General features: G+C 41.0%; 1 protein-coding gene across 6 annotated transcripts in view; it reads right to left on the bottom strand.

Moving 5' to 3' along the window:
- sugct (succinyl-CoA:glutarate-CoA transferase) overlaps positions 1 to 20,270 on the bottom strand; it is a 475,105-nt gene extending 454,835 nt beyond the window's left edge. For 4 of the 6 annotated variants that reach the window (XR_015756922.1, XM_087986079.1, XM_087986074.1 and 1 more), the window contains exon 1: positions 20,163 to 20,269. Coding sequence is in view for 5 of the 6 variants with exons in the window: in XM_087986079.1 (XP_087842205.1) it covers positions 20,163 to 20,211 (49 nt within the window). In the remaining variant the exon portion in view is untranslated. Of the gene's footprint in view, positions 1 to 20,162 lie in introns of all 6 variants that reach the window. The other 2 variants (XM_087986077.1, XM_087986076.1) reach the window with 2 other exon arrangements.
- Between the last annotated feature and the right edge of the window lie 201 nt (positions 20,271 to 20,471).

Below are 20,471 nucleotides of genomic sequence, written 5' to 3'. Positions count from 1 at the left end.
GTGTAGAGGGATTGGATATCCATGGTGAAGATGAGGCATTGGGGGCCGGGGAAACTGAAGTCTTGGAGGAGGTGGAAGGCGTGGGCGGTATCGCGAACATATGTGGGGAGTTCCTGGACTAAGGGGGATAGGACAGTGTTGAGGTAGGTCGAAATGAGTTCAGTGGGGCAGGAGCATGCAGAGACAATGGGTCGGCCAGGGTGGTCAGGCTTGTGGATCTTGGGAAGGAGGTAGAACCGGGCAGTGCGGGGTTCCCAGACTATGAAGTTGGAAGCTGTGGGTGGGAGATCTCCTGAGGTGAAGAGGTTCTGTATGGTCTGGGAGATGATGGTTTGGTGATGGGGGGGTGCGGTCATGGTCGAGGGGGCTGTAGGAAGAGGTGTCCTCGAGTTGGCGTTTGGCTTCAGCGGTGTAGAGGTCAGTACGCCAGACTACCACTGCGCCCCCTTTATCTGCTGGCTTGATGGTGAGGTCGGGATTGGAGCAGAGGGATTGGAGGTCTGCGCGTTGTGCGGGTGAGAGGTTGGAGTGGGAGGGGGGGTAGACAGGTTGAGACGATTAATGTCACGGCGGCAGTTGGAAATGAAGAGGTCGAGGGCAGGTAATAGGCCAGCGCGGGGTGTCCAGGTGGATGCAGTGTGTTGGAGGTGGGCGAAGGGGTCCTCGGAAGGTGGGCGGGAGTCCCCACACCACACTTGTACAGCAATGTCTCTGTTTACTATGTCTCATTGTTACCTGATAGGACTGGTCCAACTAATGTGATCCATTTCACAGTGTAAAAATGGCTATATGACTTGGCTCGCAGAACACAAGCTTACAAACCGCCCATTTTAATACATAACTCTTTAGTCTTATGACTGATTTTAATACCATCCCCATCTAAATGGCTGTTGGTTCTTCACTATAATGGGATCTTCTGCAGCATAAACCCTCTGAAGTGACATCAGAAATGACAATGGCAAACACAGCTTTGTCTACCCTGCAAAGTCCACCTTACTTTCATCTGGGCGGGGTAAGGGGGGGGGGGTGCCACAGCAATTAAGCAAGAGCAGGCATGATCGTACTCAAGGAATCATAACTTATGTCTGAGACACCATGACAAACATCCCAGGATATGTCTTGTCTCGCTAACCCATCAGATGTAGTGATAAAAAAAAGTATACAATTGGGAGTTGCTCTGCAAATCTTCAACACTGACTTTGAGCCCTATGATCTCTCAGTTGCATATCACAAATTAGCTAGTGTCCACGTGAATAGTGCAAAAATTCACCAAGCTTTCTAACAAAACCTTCAGGTCTGTGACGACTATTATCTATAATGATAAGAACTGACAGTTTACCTGTACACCATCACCTCCAGGATTCCCTCGAAATCGCACATAATCCCTGGCACATGAATCCTTGCTTCATCATGTTTGCCACCTAAGAATCCTGACACACCCTAATGAACTGCGCTGGAGAGTATCTTCGCCTTCAACTGTTCAAGATGGCTCACCACCTTATCAAAAGCAACTTGGGATAATCAATAAATGCTGACCTTGATGGTAATGCCACAAACACCAAACCCTCCCCAAGCTACTAATATCAACCAACAATTTTGAAAAGCATTAGGTAAAATAGTTGTTCAAAATAACTTATGGGATTTCTGTATATACAGGCTCCTTCAGATTCATTTTTCATGATGGAAAAGAGTTGCAAAAGCAGCAAACAACAGGCGTGGAACATAAGACAGGAAAGACACTTTCCAATTCTTCAACAAAAATACTGATTGTAGCAAAGTTCAACACTGTCTTTGACGGAAATGGGATCAGTGTGCTGATAGAGAAGCATTCAACCTCAGTCCTCATTACTCCTTGAAATAAAACACAATAAAAGAGTACTTGGAAATGTTGACTACTTCTCTTCAAATTCAAATTTTGGACTCCCAGCTCACAGACCTACACCTTTACTCCACAATACTAGAACCCACTTCATTAATCCTACCAAAGACATGTTAACGTTGAAATCGAAGGTCAATCTGTATTGATTGTAACTAGTATTAACTCTGTCCCAGTGGTAAGTTCATTACTAGTTTGAGGATAAAGCATCCTATCAGTTTTATGGCAATGCTACTCAAGAGTTTCAAAGTGCTAATAAAAACATCCTGCAATTTACTATGCGAGTTCTAATCTTACTATTTGCCATGTAATGCCACATGCCTTCTAGGCATATGGCATTACAATGTTAAGACCATGACCTGGCGAAGGAATGAATCATTAAATGGTGTTAGATTTACCTTAACTGCAGAGATGTTTATAAAGCACTGTTAAGAATTTGAAAAGACAAGCATATTAATGCTTTAGAAAAATACTGAGAGAAGATGTTATTAAAGTTATTTAAAGTTTTATGACAAACTGAATTTGGCATAGTGACAAATTGCAACAAGACATTAAGCCAAGCTGCGAAAAGGAGAAATCATGTTTAGATTTGTTTTCCAGAGCCTGATGAGGGAGGGTGGTGACGGGGTTGAAGATTAAGGCTATTGTGAGGTATAAGCAACAGAATTGCGTACAATATTTCTTAGACTTTGAGTTATAATTGTCTTTTTGGATTGAATATATAACCATGCAATCATGTAAATAATTGTTTTACTGCATATGTTAGTACCTAGTGCAGTAACAGCAAGTAAGAAATAAAGCCATCTCAAATAAATACCGTGTCCAGTGAGAAAAGTCACATGATTAATGCCTCACTGTAAAGTTACAGCAACATTAAAACGATTTTATGTGAAGGATGTTAACACAACTAGATTTGATAATCTCAGATGAGTTGCACTTTGGATCTATAAGCTGTTGAAAGGTCACTGACTTCTAAATATCAATTATTAGACACTTGCATAGCCAAGTTTAAAGGATCTCAACCTTTCATTGGAGATGTTTCTCCCATGTGTTCAATAATTCATTCAAACTAGCTCCTACAATAGGTGATTGCCTATTTGAACAAATATACAGCAAATTAAGGGAAAGAGACAAAGCTAATTCTAATTAAATTGTTTTCTTAAAAAATAGATGATTAAGACTCTCTTCTTCACAAAAATTTCAAGGTTTTCTTTTGCTCCATCATGAAGCAGTTAAGTACTGACTCTATCATCTAAAGATCAAAGAGTACAAAATTCATTCATTCCTGACCAGAAACCAGCTGTACAGGAAACTGTGGTATGTTAATTTATATAATACTCAAGTGGACTCTGAAAAGTGGAATCATTTTTTGATAATTGTGCACTCTTGGCAGATTGGCTAACCCACTACTATCACTGTACATAAACTGAAGCAGTGAGCACAGCTTTCAATCTCCAAGCAGTCTGCAATTTTATATTTTTAGCTTGTTGATCCAAATACTAATGTATCACCTTGATTCATTGCAGACATGATGCCAAAAATCCCATTCACCAATAATCTGTACAGATATAAATTAAATTACAGCATGTGAACGGCCATAAAGTATAGGACAAATTGGAGGGGAGAAAGAAAACTGAAAGAGCTGATGGAAGATATAAAAAACAAAGAACCTCGAGGGGATTGTTCCCTTCATGCTATCCCTGAGCAAGTTCATAGATCAGTGAGAGAAACCAGTAATGTTTGGCTGAGCCAATTTTGCAAACATGTCAAAACTGAAGGAACTATTATTCCACTTGAAAAAGAAGAATAGTTGTCAGAGTAATGCCTGCATGACAAAGAACTGCAAGTATGAAGAGAAAGAGGTCCAATAATGAGAAAAATGGGGAGGGTAGATATTTTCCAAATGGTATAAACACTTTAATACATATTATCAATTTGAACATGACAATAGTGGAGTACTCCACAACCACATGAAGAAGGAGCAGCACTCCAAAAGTTCGACTATAACCTGGCATTGTGTGATTTTTAATTATGATAGGCTGGTTAAATCATGTGACAGATGAGCTAATGCTAAAGATGATGGTGGTGTTTTTACAAGCCCACCGACTTCCACAGCTACCTGGATTATACCTCTTCCCACCCTACCTCTTGCAAAAATGCCATCCCGTATTCCCAATTCCTCTGCCTCCGCCGTATCTGCTCCCAGAAGGACCAGTTCCACCACAGAACACACCAGATGGCCTCCTTCTTTAGAGACCGCAAGTTCCCTTCCCACGTGGTTAAAGATGCCCTCCAACGCATCTCGTCCACATCTCGCACCTTCATCCTCAGACCCCACCCCTCCAACCGTAACAAGGACAGAACGCCCCTGGTGCTCACCTTCCTCCCTATCAACCTTCGCATAAACCAAATCATCCGCCAACATTTCCGCCACCTCTAAAAAGACCCCACCACCAGGGATATATTTCCCTCCTCACCCCTTTCCGCCTTCCGCAAAGACCGTTCCCTCCGTGACTACCTGGTCAGGTCCACGCCCCCCTACAATCCACCCTCTCATCCTGGCACCTTCCCCTGCCACCGCAGGAACTGCAAAACCTGCGCCCACACCTCCTCCCTCACCGCCATCCAAGGCCCTAAAGGAGCCTTCCACATCCATCAAAGTTTTACTTGCACATCCACTAATATCATTTATTGTATCCATTGCTCCCGATGCGGTCTCCTCTACATTGGGGAGACTGGACACCTCCTAGCAGAGCGCTTTAGGGAACATCTCTGGAACACCCACACCAATCAACCACACCGCCCTGTGGCCCAACATTTCAACTCCCCCTCCCACATTGCCGAGGACATGGAGGTCCTGGGCCTCCTTCACCGCCGCTCCCTCACCACCAGACGCCTGGAGGAAGAACGTCTCATCTTCCGCCTCGGAACACTTCAACCCCAGGGCATCAATGTGGACTTCAACAGTTTCCTCATTTCCCCTTCCCCCACCTCATCCTAGTTCCAAACTTCCAGCTCAGCACTGTCCCCATGACTTGTCCTACCTGCCTATCTTCTTTTCCACCTATCCACTCCACCCTCCTCCCTGACCTATCACCTTCATCCCCTCCCCCACTCACCTATTGTACTCTATGCTGCTTTCTCCCCACCCCCACCCTCCTCTAGCTTATCTCTCCACGCTTCAGGATCTCTGCCTTTATTCCTGATTTCGGGCTTTTGCCCGAAACGTCGATTTTACTGCTTCCCGGATGCTGCCTGAACTGCTGTGCTCTTCCAGCACCACTAATCCAGAGTGTAATGTGATAGGTTAAGTGTAAGCAGTAGACCATTGTGTCAGAAGATGGTAGTTAGAGAGACAAAGCAAACTAGTATAATTGGTTATGCTAATGTTATCAGATAAGTGCGGAACTAGAAAGGTATAAACTGGAGAGGCTCCAGGAGAGGGGTCGAAGAAGACAGGAAGGCATTTTCTGATTGCCAGTTTTTGTTTGCAAATAAAAGTTGAACTTCATGAAGGGTTTTCTGCACCTACTGGTAATTTTCTCAGAGTATTGGGTGATCTTTCTACAATATGGTGAGGGAAGTCATTGAGTAACTGAATTTCAATCCAAACTAAACAATACAAAACTGTGTGGAACAATTATTCCCAACAATGGGGATCCTTTATGAGATACCTGATGATCCTACAATCAACTCAGCATCTGAGTTTCCTAATCATATAATTTGATGATACTATACTTGAATTATGGCTTATATACAATGTAAAGGATGTCAATATTTTTCATCAACCTGTTCAGGTATGCCATGAAGCATATCTGGGGTGGGTGCGAATTGAATTTGGATGCTGCCACTGCAATGCAAGAACCCCCAATGCAGACAATGCAGCTTTGTACGGATGGTCAGCTTGCACGCGATATTTAAAAGAATGCTAAGTGACTAAAGTTGGCTATGATAAATTTATCTAATTGATTAACTTTTATCATCAATTGGTCTCAAATAACCTCATAGACGATGTGCATAATGTTGACTAAGGGCTTAATGCTCAAAGGAACACTTATCAGCAGCTTCCAATTGACTTCTTTGTGTGAAGGCAGTTGTTTTGAGGTTTGTCAAACATGGACTAATTGATACCCACAGAAAGGCCTACACCAGATTGATTTTCTCAATTACAATCCCCTCTGCTCATCTAACCAAATTTCATTTATTCAAGATTTAGAAAGCTAGTGTGCTTCCAATTAAACCTGTTGGACTATAACCTGGTGTTGTGTGATTTTCATTTATTCAAGATCTTTTCACATGATCATGTAAAGTAATCAACCCGGTGTTGTGAGATTTTTAACTTTGTACACCCCAGTCCAACACCGGCATCTCAAAATCATTCTGGACTGGTAACATTGCTGGCCCTTTGTTATTTACATTCTAATGCTCCTTGTATCTGCATAAATAGTCAAGCACAGTCAATATAGCAAACTGATCACCAGAGACATTTTAATGAAAAGTCATGCCTGTCATAGGGATTATGATCTCGAACACAATTTCTGAAAAGCTGGTGGAAAGAAATTCAATCATGGCCTTCAAAAGGGAATTAGGTTAACAAATTGAAGACCAAGGAGAAAGACAGCAAACTGCAACTTGGTGAACTGGTCTTGCAGAGAACAAGGATGGACCTGACAGGCCTAATGATATTTTTCTGTGTTGTAATAATTCTAAGATTCGATTGAAATTTTTAAACCAATTGTTGATTATATGAGTTTATTTTTCAAAAAAACAGGAATTCAAGGCTTTTTGTACTAAAACTCTTTCGGGTTTGTCCCAAGATTTACAAGATGGTCCAGATGACATTTCTGGAGTCGTGCCACATGTTACCATCTAATCTTTTTTTTCTTTGTTCATTCACAGAATGATGGCGTCGCTAGCGAGGCATCATGGGGGCGGCACGGTGGCTCAGTGGTTAGCACTGCTGCTTCACAGCACCAGGGACCCAGGTTCGATTCCAGACTCAAGCGACTGTCTATGTGGAGTTTGCACATTCTCCCTGTGTCTGCATGGGTTTCCTCCCACAGTCCAAAGATGTGCAGGTTAGGTGGATTGGCCATGTTAAATTGCCCATAGTGTTAGGTGCATTAGTCAAAGGGAATGGGTCTGGGTGGGTTACTCTTCAGAAAGTCAGTGTGAACTTGTTGGGCCGAAGGGCCTGTTTCCAGACTGTAGGGAATCTCATCTAAAAAAAAATTTATTGCCCGTCCCTAATTGCCCAGAGGGCAGTTAAGAGTCAACCACATTGCTGTTGGTTTGGAATCACCAGGTAAGGATTTCATTTCCTTCCCTAAAGGACATTAATGAACCAGATGGACTTTTACTGGCAATCGACAATAGATTGTCATCGTTAGATTCTTAATTCCAAATATTTACTGAATTCAAATTCCACCTGTGGTGGGATTCAAACCCAGGTCCCCAGAATGTTATCTGGGTGTCTGGATTAATAGTCCAATAATAATACCACCCGGACATCACCTTCCTTAATCATGAGATCAAAGAAATCAATTGACAAATTAAAATAGGTGTACTTGGTAGCAGAGCTAACACTCTCTTGGTATTTATACACACAGGTAAGTTTTGTAATTTAATGTTTCCCTAAATAGCAGATTTTGAAACACATCATTCAATCATTCCAGATGTTACAGCTCAGTTACCAAAAACATATCACTGGCTGTTTCCTCTTTAATGTGACTCTTCCTTTCTTCTAATGTAGTGGCTAAATCATAAAATAAAGGATAACCCAAAGGCATTTTAAAAGTATATTACAGATAAAAGGAAAACCAGGGTAAAATACACCACATTAGGGACCAAAGTGACAATTTGTGTGGGGGTCAGGAAATATTGGTGAGGTTTCAAGTGAGTACTTTGTTCTTCTTGATAATGAATGCAGATACAATGTAGGTATGAAAATCAGGGAGGGACACTGTGATAAATTTGAATAAATTATCAGGGAGAAGGGAGGAGGATATTAGGGTTTTAGCAGGCTCAAAGTTGGATATATGCCCAGGCCCAGATAAGATGCATCCTAGGCTATTGCGGTAGACAAGAGAAGAGAATGCTGAAACCTGGGTGTTAATTTTCAAATTCTAGCTAACACAGGAGAGGTACCAGAAGACAGTTCATGTGGTACCATTATTCAAGAAGGGCAGTAGGGATAAATCAAGGAACTATACGATAGTGACCTAGTCTGAATGTACATAGATTCTTGAAGGCAACAAGGCAGATGGATAGGGTTGTTAAGACAACATAGCAGATTCTTGCCTTTATTAGTCAAAACATAGAATACAAGAGCTGAGAGGTTATGATGGAGCTGTATAGGACATAGTTAATGCTGTATGCAGTGCTGGTCACCAAACTATATGATTGCATTGGAGAAAGTGCTGAGATGATTCACAAGGATGTTGCCTAGGCTGGAGCATTCCAGCTATGAAGAGAGATTAGATAGGCCGGGGTTATTTTCCTTAGAGCAGAGAAGGCAGAGGGGGTTAATGATTGAGGTCTACAAGATTACAAGGGGCATATATAGGGTGGATTGGAATAAGTATTTCCCTTAGTGAAAGATCAATTACCAGGGGGCATAGATTTAAGGTAAGGGGCTGGAGACTTTTTTTCATGCAGAGCATGCTGGGTACCAGGAATTCATGGCTTGTAATGGTGGTAGAGAAGGGAACCATTGCAACATTTAAAAGTTATTTAGATAAACACTTCAAACACCGTAGCATACAAGACTATGTGTCACTTGCTGGGAAATGGGATTAGAATATATAGGCGCTTGATAGCCTGCAGACATGATGGGCCGAAGGGCCTCTTTCCCTCCTGTAATACTCTATGGCTAAATAAAAGTTCTACCAAAAGAAGGTTTACTCCTTTGGTCAAGTCTTCATGATGGGAAAACATAGAATATGAGGATAGAGCAGGAAGGTCAGTGGAGATAGAAGCTCAGCCATGATTTTAATAGACACAACAAAAATGAACAAGGGTAATAAGGCATACCTGCAAGCTCCTCTTCAAATTATACAGCAAACAACCTTACAAATATACTGTCACTGGAACTCTTTTCTTAAGAGCATCATGGATGTACCCACACCACATGGACTATAAAAGTTCAAGGCAGTTCACCAACACCTTTCTTACAGCAATTAGGGTTTGGAAATAAAAGATGGCCTTGACAGTGGTGCTCAAATCCCATGATCAAATAAAATATGTAGCAGTTATAGGATTGTGATTGCCATCATTTATCTATGGAGGAAATAAATAAATAACTTGCTGGCACAAGACTGATAAATAAAAATTGAAGAGCACTTTTTTAAAAGCATCTCTCCCAACCTCCAAAAAATCCCAAACCTCAAGGTCAGAACGCTCCACAAGAGCTAGAAATTTAAGAATCAAATTGTTCTGCAAGTGCCAGCTATGGTTCAGTTGGCAGTACTTCCACTAGAGTTGGAAATAGTGAGTTCAAATCCTACTCTAACAGCTCAAGTAATATGGATCACTGACTAGGAACAAAATAATCATCTTCTCTCAAGATAATAAAGGTTTTGAGGCAAGACACTCCAAAAATGGGAATCAGTGTGCTCACTGAACCTGAATTATCAAGGACTGAAAGAAAATTATTTTGGATGATCATAATTTCTTGCACCTCAACCCAATTTAACTGCATGTTAAAACCGCATATCCTCGCTATTAAGAGCGCCTACTTCCACTTGCTTGCCCATCCATACTTCACTGCCCACTGAAGAACGTGGTGAGCACTGATTCCTCACAGCTGCCCACTGAAGATAGTGGTAAGCACTGATTCCTCACAGCAGTCGGGACCCAGATTCGATTCCGCCCTCAGGCGACTGTCTGTATGGGTTTCCTCTCACAGTCCAATTTGTGCAGGCTTGGTGCACTGGTCATGCTAAATTGTCCATAGTGTCCATGGACATGCAGGCTAGGTGGATTAACCATGGGAAATGCAAGGTTACTGGGACAAGGTAGGGGGTGGGTTGCTCTTTGGGAGGGCAATGTGGATTCGATGGGCCAAATGAACTACTTCTACAATGTAGGGATTCTATGATCTGCGCCCTCCCACAGTTCAATTGCTGCTGAAATCCTCTTCTATGTTATTTCTAACCACTAGATTTCCCTGGAATTCCTCCGATCCCCTCACTGGAGCTGATCCAACCCTCTGCCACCCCATCCCAACTCACAATGTCTGTTGCACCCAACATTTTCTCCATTGAACTAATTTGGCACAGGTCATTACTGCAGGTTGCTTCACTTTAGAATAATTCAAAAGCCTGCATCAACATTGATGAAGCACTACCTCAGCGAAGAACTAGGTGAGTAATAGGTACGTCACAATGTAGTCACAACTCTCTTCTTCAAAGGTGTAAAGGAACAGAAATGAAATTATAATGTACTTTTCACAATTGTAATATTGACAAAGCACTTTGTATCCAATAAAGAACACTAAGGTAGTATCGCTATTCTTCTTCGAACGGTGAGATGGGATCTTTTACATAAACCCGAGAAGGCAGGTTTTAATACCTCATCCAAAAAATTGAATGGCTTTAATACTACATTGGAATCAGTGAAGATCAGTCTGAAAGTGAATCTTGAACCTAGGATTGTCTGACTCAGAAGACCGCTGACCATGAGCCAAACCTGACACTATCACTGTTCCATGCTAGGGAAAAAATAAGTACACTGAAATGCTGATAAACAAAAACATAGAGGCAAAATCCATTTATTACATCCCACAAGTGCTGTCAATTTAATTTAGCGTGTTCCTTTGTTCAATAGAGACTGAACTGGTTCTAACCCTCAGTAGTTTATATTTTATAAAAAATGTTTACATACAGTACGACTTTAGTCTGCTGTAATCAGTAAAATGTCTGAGCATTTCAGTAATGTCTGATTCCTTCAGGAAGTGGTTTCTCAGACCACCAAAATAAAAGCAAGGCGCCACAGCTAGAACAAGAGGTCACATCTGAGTCAGGTGAACTAGATGCCAGACAGCCAGATAAAGAGGATAGACAGAAAGTAAAAAATGGTTACAGCCCTTCTCTTGAGGCTCATTTTGCCCCACTGCCACACTTAATATCATGGATATGAATAGCCTGCTTAAGTCCCTCACACGTTTGCGCAAACTGCATCTGCAGCCAGATGTAAATCTCAGGTGATACAAGAGTTCAAGCAATACCTTGAGAAACAGTAACGACGGAGTGAAACTTGGTTTGTTTCATGATTCCTCCAAGCAAAAGTATTGGGTAGCATTATCTGAGTTGGAAAGCAGACATCCTATTCGGAAGGCAAAAGTCAAATACAGACTTTCACCATTGGGTAAGAAAAATTAGATAGAATGTAAACCAGGTAAATGATCTCCTTACTGCCTGTTGGTAAAGGTGCAGAATCTCCTGATGGAGATTGAGAACAAAGAAATGGTTCGTTCAGGTCATTTTACTCGCACTGGCTCTCTGAAAGATGGAGTCATCCACTTAAATTCTATTAACTCTCCGTTCCCCATACCCTTTTGCATTTAAGGCATTCTGTTACTTCATGGATTTGGCCTCCATCATCTTTTTTAGAAAGAAAATCCATATTCAAACACCCAAGTTCTTAACAGCTTTCCTACTGACAATTCACTTTTTTTAAGCACTTGTGGTAGGTTTGGTCCTACCAGTTAGCAATTTACCAATGGACTCTCTTTTGCAATCTACATTCATCATAAGTCTGGTTTATTGAGGCTGTGGTAGCATTTTATAGAATAGTGTCGAAGGGACACACAGGATGATTTGGTAATCACAAGATTAGGTATCATTCTATTATGGTTAATCTTTGCACAATTCTTTTTAAAAACACAAGCATTTAGAATATAAATACTTGAATAAACACATGCCATTTCTTTGGACCCTCTCAAAACTTACGTCAAAAATATCCTGTTGAACATTTGCTTTAAAATCACAAAGCACAATCACATTGATCCGACTGTGTGAACTGCACACACAATGGATGTAAACAGGACATTTCTCATTGATAATGTACATTAATATAAGATGGGTGATCCCATCCATTTAAAGGGTTTCAAAATTTGTTAGAAAATGTATTAAAACTACTTAGCTATTACATAAATTATCTTCTTGTCAAGTCCTACATCTTTTTCTTGCCATTGTGCCACAGGGGTTCTTTCATAAGAGTTGAAGGCAGGACGATATGTTATAGTAGAGAAGAGTCTAGAGGTTCCAATATTTAGGGTGCCTCTCCACTTCTGCATAAGGGCTTTGCAGTGGCCAACACCAAGCCCGAGGTGATTAAGGTCCAGTCAGGTAGGCCATGTTTTACTGGCTCCTGGTGGGAGGGATTCCTCTGGATCATTAGAAAACCTCAAGAAATAATACTCCCCAAGGATACCAGTCAAACTACATCCTGAGTCTCGGAAAATGCTAAAGACTTATTTGATGCTTATACCAACTGTTTCCATGCAGTTCTGTTTGGAACACTCACTCTGAAAAATGTAGAAAGACTTGAAAGAACTGAATCAGATGGGGACCAAAGGAAATGGCAGAAACTGATGCATCTTCAGATTGCACATGTAGAAAACTGTTTCATGGAATTTGTATTTCTAAATCTGCTTTAATGAGTTCTAATCTATTCTGTTTTTTTGTTTCTTTCCATATGAGCTCATTGACAATTTTTCCAAGAAATTATCCATCCTTACTGCAATAATTGGTTCTTTCATCAATATTGTGACCCCCTTTCTTTTATCCCTCTATCTTATCTAAATACCATGTAACCAAGAATGTTGAGCTGCCAATCCTGCCCATATAAGTCTCAGTCACAGCTATGACTGAAGTAGAGTCACTGCTGTAATATAGAAAAACGCAGCTGCGTAAAGCAGTCTCTCCAACATCATTGAAATATAGACCATATAAACTGGTTTCCAATTATGTTGATTGAAGGGTAAATATTGGGTGGGGCACTGAACAGAACACTATTATCCTTCCATAAATAGTGCCATGAACCTTTTACACACACCTGAGGGGCCAAACAGAGCTTCAATTTAATCTATCATTCCAAAAACAGCACTCTCTCAGTATCAGCAAAGAGAATGTTACCTAATATCACATGGTCAAGTGTCTGGAATGAGATGTAGCCTGATAGCCTTCCAACTAAGTAGGAGTGCTATCACTGAGACAATGCTGACACAAGTTTCTTTGCAAATCCAGATACTATATGAACATCTGGATCTTAACAGATATGATGGTGAACTATACCTGGGCAAGGCAAAACCAAACTCTGGAGGAGATCCATAACAGTCCTGATGTACAAATCAATCATCTGACCTTCACATAGGGGTGAAATACTAATTGAACCACCCACTAGCTGGTTCCCTCTGAAATTTCCCTCAGGATAGCTAACTCTTATCTGCCACGCACTTTTATCTAGTGAAGCAAATGATTAGAGGTCTTGGGGGCCAAAATAAACTCAAACTTTAAATTGGTAATAAGCCCAACTTGCTGGCTTGAAGCCAGGCATGGAATGTGAGTGCCAAGTGGGCCACTTTTGGTAGGCAGAACTGGTGCTGTGGGCTGAACCAAGTGTTGGGTTAAAGTACAGTCCTGAATTTGTGAATTTGGTTAGGTCCACATATGACATTAATCCAAACAGTTCCAACTTAGGAAATGACCAAGTTCAAACAAAGCATATTCTTTTCAATCTTGCGAAACCCCAGTATTGGTTCAAACCCTGATGTGGGTGGTCAGACACAAGAAATAATGGATATGTCGTAGTTACAGCCCAGAAATAATCTATTTTGGTCCTACTAAGCTATATTGGCATTTACTTTCCTCATCAGATGATCATTCTAACCACATTTACCTATCCTGCTCCCATAACCCTTCTGTTCAACCCCAGGTTTAAGAAGATATCAGCACCTTATATTTTGTATTTTCCTTAATCAAAGGATCAGGTGCATCTGTTGACAGTACCTGAAAGGTCAGAAATTGGCACCATTTGGTGATCAATAAATTGTAATCAAGTAGCACCTCTTCTCCTTGAACGATACTGTTCCATAAAGACATTCAGTTTCTAACCTTAATATACAGCCAATTCCATTACTACCTGTAATTCAACGGAAAGGTCTTAACTTGATAGAGGTACTCATTCACGACAAACAGCATTAACAATTATTCATCATTTGATTGTGTGTTCAGACGGTCAGAGGCCACACCAACAGGATATGGTAATTGGTTGGAAATGAAAGTGAAATGCAAACTATGTTTGTGCAGAAACCACTAAGTCAGTCATGGGATGCTGAGCAAGGGAGCCTTCCCTTCTGAGTGGTTACCTCACCAGATCTCTAGGCAGCTTTACCCACACAATAATTAATTCATGCACTTTCTAGTCAAACATTCACAATCTTTTTACTTCAAATACAAGGTTCAGAATCATCTTGCTTGATTGGAATTCATGCTAGGATGTTCAGTTAGTCTCTGTTGTCTTTTCACTCATTCTTGGAGATGGAAATGGAAGAGTAGAAGGATTTGCAGACCAATAGCAGTGCCATGTGACTGTTCTTAATGAGGGTTTTAAGGTCTTTCAATACAGGCAGTAGAGTGGAAATCAAATTCATGGGTTTCATCCACTGGATGAATTGAAAGTTGAAGCCCTGGTCTCCACCAGAAATGTCTGGGATAAGGTCAAACCTACTGAAAGTGAGAGGGTATGTTCTACTAGCCTGCTTTTTTGTCATAAGCCTAAATCATTTTCCCTTTCAAATATTTATCGAACTCCCTTTAGAAATGTACTATTCAATCTGCTTCCACCACCTTTCCAGGCATCACATCCTAAATCACAACAACTTGCTCCAAAAAGAAATTTCTCATCTTCTCTCTGGTTCTCACACCAATTACTTTAAACCTGTGTCCTCTAATTACTGACTCTTCAGGTATTAGAAACCATTTTTCCTTACTAACTCGATCAAAACTCTTCATAGTTTCAAAGATTTGTATCCCATCTCCTCTTAACTGTCTTTGTTCCAGGAAGAACAACCCAGGCTTCTCTAGTCATTCTGAAGTCCTTCAACTTGGTGCCATTTCAGTACAACCAAAACAAAATACTGCAAACACTAGAAATCTGAAACAGAAACAGAAAATGCTGAAAATATACAGTAGACAATGTAATGTTAATGAAAAGAAAAACAGATTTGACATTTCAGGAGGATTACTGTAGGTCTCATTTATCTGTTTTTCTCCAGAGATCGTCCCTGATCTAGATAAATTCTGTCATTCAGCCCAAGCTCATTTCACCATTCAATAAGATCAAGGCTGATTTGTTTGTGTTAAGTTCCCATTTCCATTTATCCCAATAACCCTGAATTCCCCTGCCCAAAAAGAATCTAATTGGTTTTGAAAGGATTCGGTGTTTTCAATACTCCACTTCTTTGTGAAGCTGAATACTCAGTGAAAAAAAATTCTCATGTCAGTTCCCTAATTTTAAATAGAGCCCTCTAGTTTTGGACCGACCTAGAAAAGGAAACCCTTTCCATATACACCTGTCAAGACTATTCAGGACGTTATGCACTTCAATCCAGTCACCCCCTCACCCTTCTAAGCTCCAGTGGAAACAAGCCCAGCCTGTCCAACATATCCTCAAAACAATCTGCTTATTTCAGGAATTAATCAAGTAAACTTCCTTCAGTACATTGACATCCTTCCTTAAATGAGAAGTCCAAATCAAAGCACAGTTTTTGAGATGTGGTCTCATCAATTCCCTATACAATTGATTTATAGCATCCTTACTTTTTCATTTAATTTCTCTTCTAACAAACAATAACATCCTATTATTCTTTCTGACCACATACTGTACCTGCATACTCAGTTTTTGAGACTCACGCATCAGAACACTTGAATCTCACTACATCTTTGATTTGATCATGTATGTAATGAATTGCCAGAGGAAGTGGTGGCGGTGGACACAATCACGGTGTTTAAAAAGCAGCTGGATGGGTACATGAAAGGGTTGAGGGAAATATGGGCAAAATGCTGCAAATGGGACTAGCTTATATAGGATATCTGGTTGGCATGGATGAGGTAGACTGAAGGGTCTCTTTCCAAGGACAATAGGAAGCTAGGTAAAGATTGAGAATTAGCACTGTCAATCAAGGGTGGCAATTGTGCCGGATGGAGTATAACATGGAAAAATGTAAAGTTGATAAGAAGAATAAAAAAAGCAGAGTAATATTTAAATGGAGAATGACTACAGAATTCCAAGGTGCAATGTGATTCAAGTGTTGTCCCTCAGGTATCTTTTAAGTGTTTTTCCTCTCATCTTAAATCTATGCCCTCTAGTTTTGAACTCTTCTAACCTGGGTTAAAAATATTGTTTATGTACCCTATCCATGTCCCTCATGATTTTATAAATTTCTATAAGGTCACCCCTCAGTTTCAAAAGCTCCAGGGAAAATAGCCTCAGCCTATTCAGCCTCTCCCTAAAACCCTCCAATTCTGGCAACATCCTTGTGAATCTTTTCTGAACTCTTTCAAGTTTAACAACCTCTTTCCAAAGAGACCAGAAATGAACGTGGTATTCCAAAAGTAGCCTTACCAATATCCTACACAGCCTCAACATTATGTCCCAACTCCTGTACACAATGACCTAACCAATGAAGGCAAGCGTCCCAAACGCTGCCTTCACCACCCCATCTACCTACAACTCCACTTTCAAGGAATTATGCACCTGCACCCTTAGGTCTCTTTGTTGGCAACACTCTCCAGGGCCCTACCATTAACTGTATAAATCTTGCCCTGGTTTGCCTTACCAAAATGCAACACTTCACAATTACCTAAAATAAACTCCATCTGCCACTCAGCCCATTGGTCCATCTTATACTCTGAAATAACTCGTCTTCACCATCAATTTTGGTGTCATCTGCAAACCTATCAATCATACCTCCTATAATCACATCCCTATTTGCTTTGTCATGCATATTCAGATACAGAAACATCTACTTTAGCATATTTCTGACTTTTTTTCTCTCTGTTCTTACCTATCATCCTTTGATGCTCATCTCCCATTTAATGTTTTCCTCTCTTACATCATTGCTATTCTTTCATACACATCTTCCTTCATTTAAATTCTTGCCTCACCATTTAGTTTAAAATGTTTTCCACTTCCCTAGTTATACAGTTCACAAGAACACTGGCTTCAACATACTTTGGATGTCAACCGTCCCAAAGCTACAATCCCAATTTTCCCTATTAATGGTGCCAGAGGCATCAGAACTAGAACACACTTCTTTCACACCAGTGTGACAGCCATCTATTCATCTTTCTAATTTCATATACCCTTAGCCAATTTTCACATTGCTCAGGTAATAATGAGAGATTATAACCTTTAAATTAAAAAGTAGAAACTCAATGATTAGCTCCCCATACTCTGTGGAGAACTTCTTTCCTAGTCCTAACTATGGTATTGCTACCTATATGGATACTCCCATTTCCACTGCAAGTTCCTTACCAGCTCTAAGCAGATTATTCAGGCAGTGTTCTGGACTCCTTCCTGTTCTTTGCTGAAAAGAAAGATGTTGATCTTCCTCACTATACTGTTGTCTTCCTCTACGACTACTACATTACTTGTTGCTTCCTCAGATGAATGGCTTCCTGTACCATAGTGCCAAAGTCGTTTTACACTCTTGTATATCACACCTCACCTCATGAAGCCAAAGAATGAGGAAAGCTTTTTCAACAGTCTGTCCTGCTAGCATCAAAGGCTTGCATATGTACATCCTGAGCTTTTTTTTCGTTCTTGCAGCCTTTTAAAAATTATACCATTTGGATTATATTACTACTTATTTTTTCTTTAGTTTGTAGATGCCCAAGTTCAGCTCATTAATATTTATCTTATGCCAATCATAGGGGAAACCACCATACATTTTCCTCTGTTTCAAGAATAACCATTCATCATTATTCCCCTGCTTTCTTTTTTTAGCCAATTTTATACCCACAGTGCAATAGAATTCAGTTGTGTTAATTAATCCAAATATGGGTATGTCTTCTATGATGAAATGATTATGCTCTTGTACAACCCCGCATTTAAACAGTGCTTAGCGTTTAAAGCCAACACATATTTTAAAAGTCTGCGCTTCAGAAAGTGTCCCCAATTCATCAATTACATTACAGTGCATTCATGTTAATGAAAAGTACATTATAGCAGAACCACCTGTACGATAATCATACAGTATTAAAAGTCCACATACACATCAAATAACTCAATAAAGCTAGTCAAACATAATTTGCTTTTATCAAAGCAGAGCATGACCACCTTTAACACCATAGTAACATTTGACCAAATACAACAAAGAATCAAAGCTAAACTAAGTCAATAGGAATCTGGTTGTGATTTTTTGGAGATCAATTATCTCTCCCCAAGATATTACTGCAGGAGGTTTTCAGGGTATTATTCTAGGTTCAACCATCTTCAGCTGCTTCTTCAACAACCCTTTCTCCATCATAAGATCTGAAATGGGGATGTTCAAGGCTGATTACACAATGTTCAGAACTAGTTGCAGTGACTCAATAATGGAGTTGTCCTCACCAAACTGAAGCAGGATCTGGACAACATTCAGGCTTGAGCTTATAAATAGCAAGTAAAATTCATGCGACACAAGTGCCAAGCAATGATCATCTCAAACGGGAGAATCTATCCATCTCTCCTTGACATTCAATGGCATTACAGTTGCTACATCTCTTACTATCAACACCCTGAGGGTTACCATTGGCCAGAAATTGAACTGGACTAGCTATCTGAAAGCAGGTCCACAGTCGGGATTTCTTCTTCTATACTTTGTCCTACATTGTGGTTATTATTAGGGGGCCTGTAGACTATGCTCACAAGTGACTTCTTTCTCCAAAGATTTCTGCAGTGAGCAACTCACCTCCTGACTTCCTAAAGCCTGTCCACCTGCTATAAAATATGGATCAGGACTCTGCCTGATGACTGTAATTGTTTCTATTACTTAGTATGTATTTTTATATTGATTATGGGGATTTCTTGATCATCCAGAATATTTGATCAACCAGCATATTCCTGGTCCCATAGGTGCTGGATAATAAAAGGTTTGCTGTAATTGAAACTCCTCATACCATTATGGTAATTTATATATTTTTCATAAATTAAAGAGACAATAAATTACTGTTCCACTCTAACATGCTTATGAATTTTTCCCAAATCCCTTCTCATGCCTTCACTTCCTGCTGTAGTTTGGGGTTCTAGTTGAACCTGTTTTATAGACAGGTTTATTGAGACTTCCACAATTTTATACTTATATTGATAAATACTAAGACGCCACACACATTATTAACTGTGGTCTCAACCCCTCCTGCCACCTTCAATTATTTATATACATCCAGCTTTCTCTGCTCCTGCACCCATTAGAATTTAAGCCTTTGTAATGGCCATGATCACTATACTAAACTGAATCACTTCATAATGCTCTGTATTCAACTTCATCCACCACCTGTCCAACCATCCCATTGACTTCCCAAGTCCTTTTAGTTGTACACTACTCTCCATCCCATTTACGTTTTCATATAAACTTTCATATCCACTAAAAATTTTAAAACTGTGTCCTGTATATTAAGAGCTAGATCATTAACGTATATCAGATCACTGAGGAAATCTATACCCCCATCCAGAGAAATAACTGTTCATCACTAATCTTGGATTCCTGTCATTCTTGTCAATTTCATATCCTGATGAAGCAACAGCACTCCAAAAGCTTGTGATTTCAAATAAACTGTTGGACTACAATCTGGTGTGGTATGACTTCTGACCTTGTCCACTCCAGTCCAACACATACACTGACACATCATTTCCAAGTTTACATTGATGCTTCAATTCAATGAGCTCTCACTAATTGGGGAGTGCAACAGACACCTTCTGCAGTAAACAGATATTCTCCCACTGTCTTCCAGCCAATGTCACCAGGGGTGAGGTCTGCAGTGGTGGCTGAACCCTACCCTTTATCCCCTCCAAACACTCCCCTCTCGGACCTGTAGCCCTCCTCTAAGACTCCCTTCCCCAAGACTCTCCTCTCCCGTCTCTGACACTTCGGGAGAGGATTAAGGAGAGAAGTGTGTGATCCCCCTCTGCCCTCACTTACCACCGAGACTCCCCTTCTCTGACATTCTCCTGTATTCCCCCACCCCCCACCATTACCCCCCCTCCTCTCCCACCATTACCCCCCCCCACCCCCCCCTTTCACCTGTCGCGGTTCCGAACCGTCTCGCTCCAGCCGTCGCCAAACGCAACATTTTCTGCCCGGAAATGAGCGCCAACGGTCCGTATCCCAGACCAACCGGAAAGGGCAACGGTCAAAGTGGGCCGGGGGGGGGGGAGAGAGAGGGGGGGGGGGGGGAGAGAGGGGGGGGGGGAGAGAGGGGGGGGGGGGGGGAGGGGGGAGAGAGGGGGGGGGGGGGAGAGAGAGAGAGGGGGGGGGGGGGAGAGGAGAGAGGGGGGGGGGGGGGAGAGAGAGAGAGGGGGGGGGGGGGGGGAGAGAGAGACGGAGGGGGAG

Source organism: Chiloscyllium plagiosum, unplaced genomic scaffold, assembly GCF_037043375.1.
Source record: "Chiloscyllium plagiosum isolate Xiang-an unplaced genomic scaffold, Cpla_swu_hap1 HiC_scaffold_4, whole genome shotgun sequence".
Taxonomy (NCBI): domain Eukaryota; kingdom Metazoa; phylum Chordata; class Chondrichthyes; order Orectolobiformes; family Hemiscylliidae; genus Chiloscyllium; species Chiloscyllium plagiosum.
This window is presented reverse-complemented; position numbering and strand designations above follow the sequence as displayed.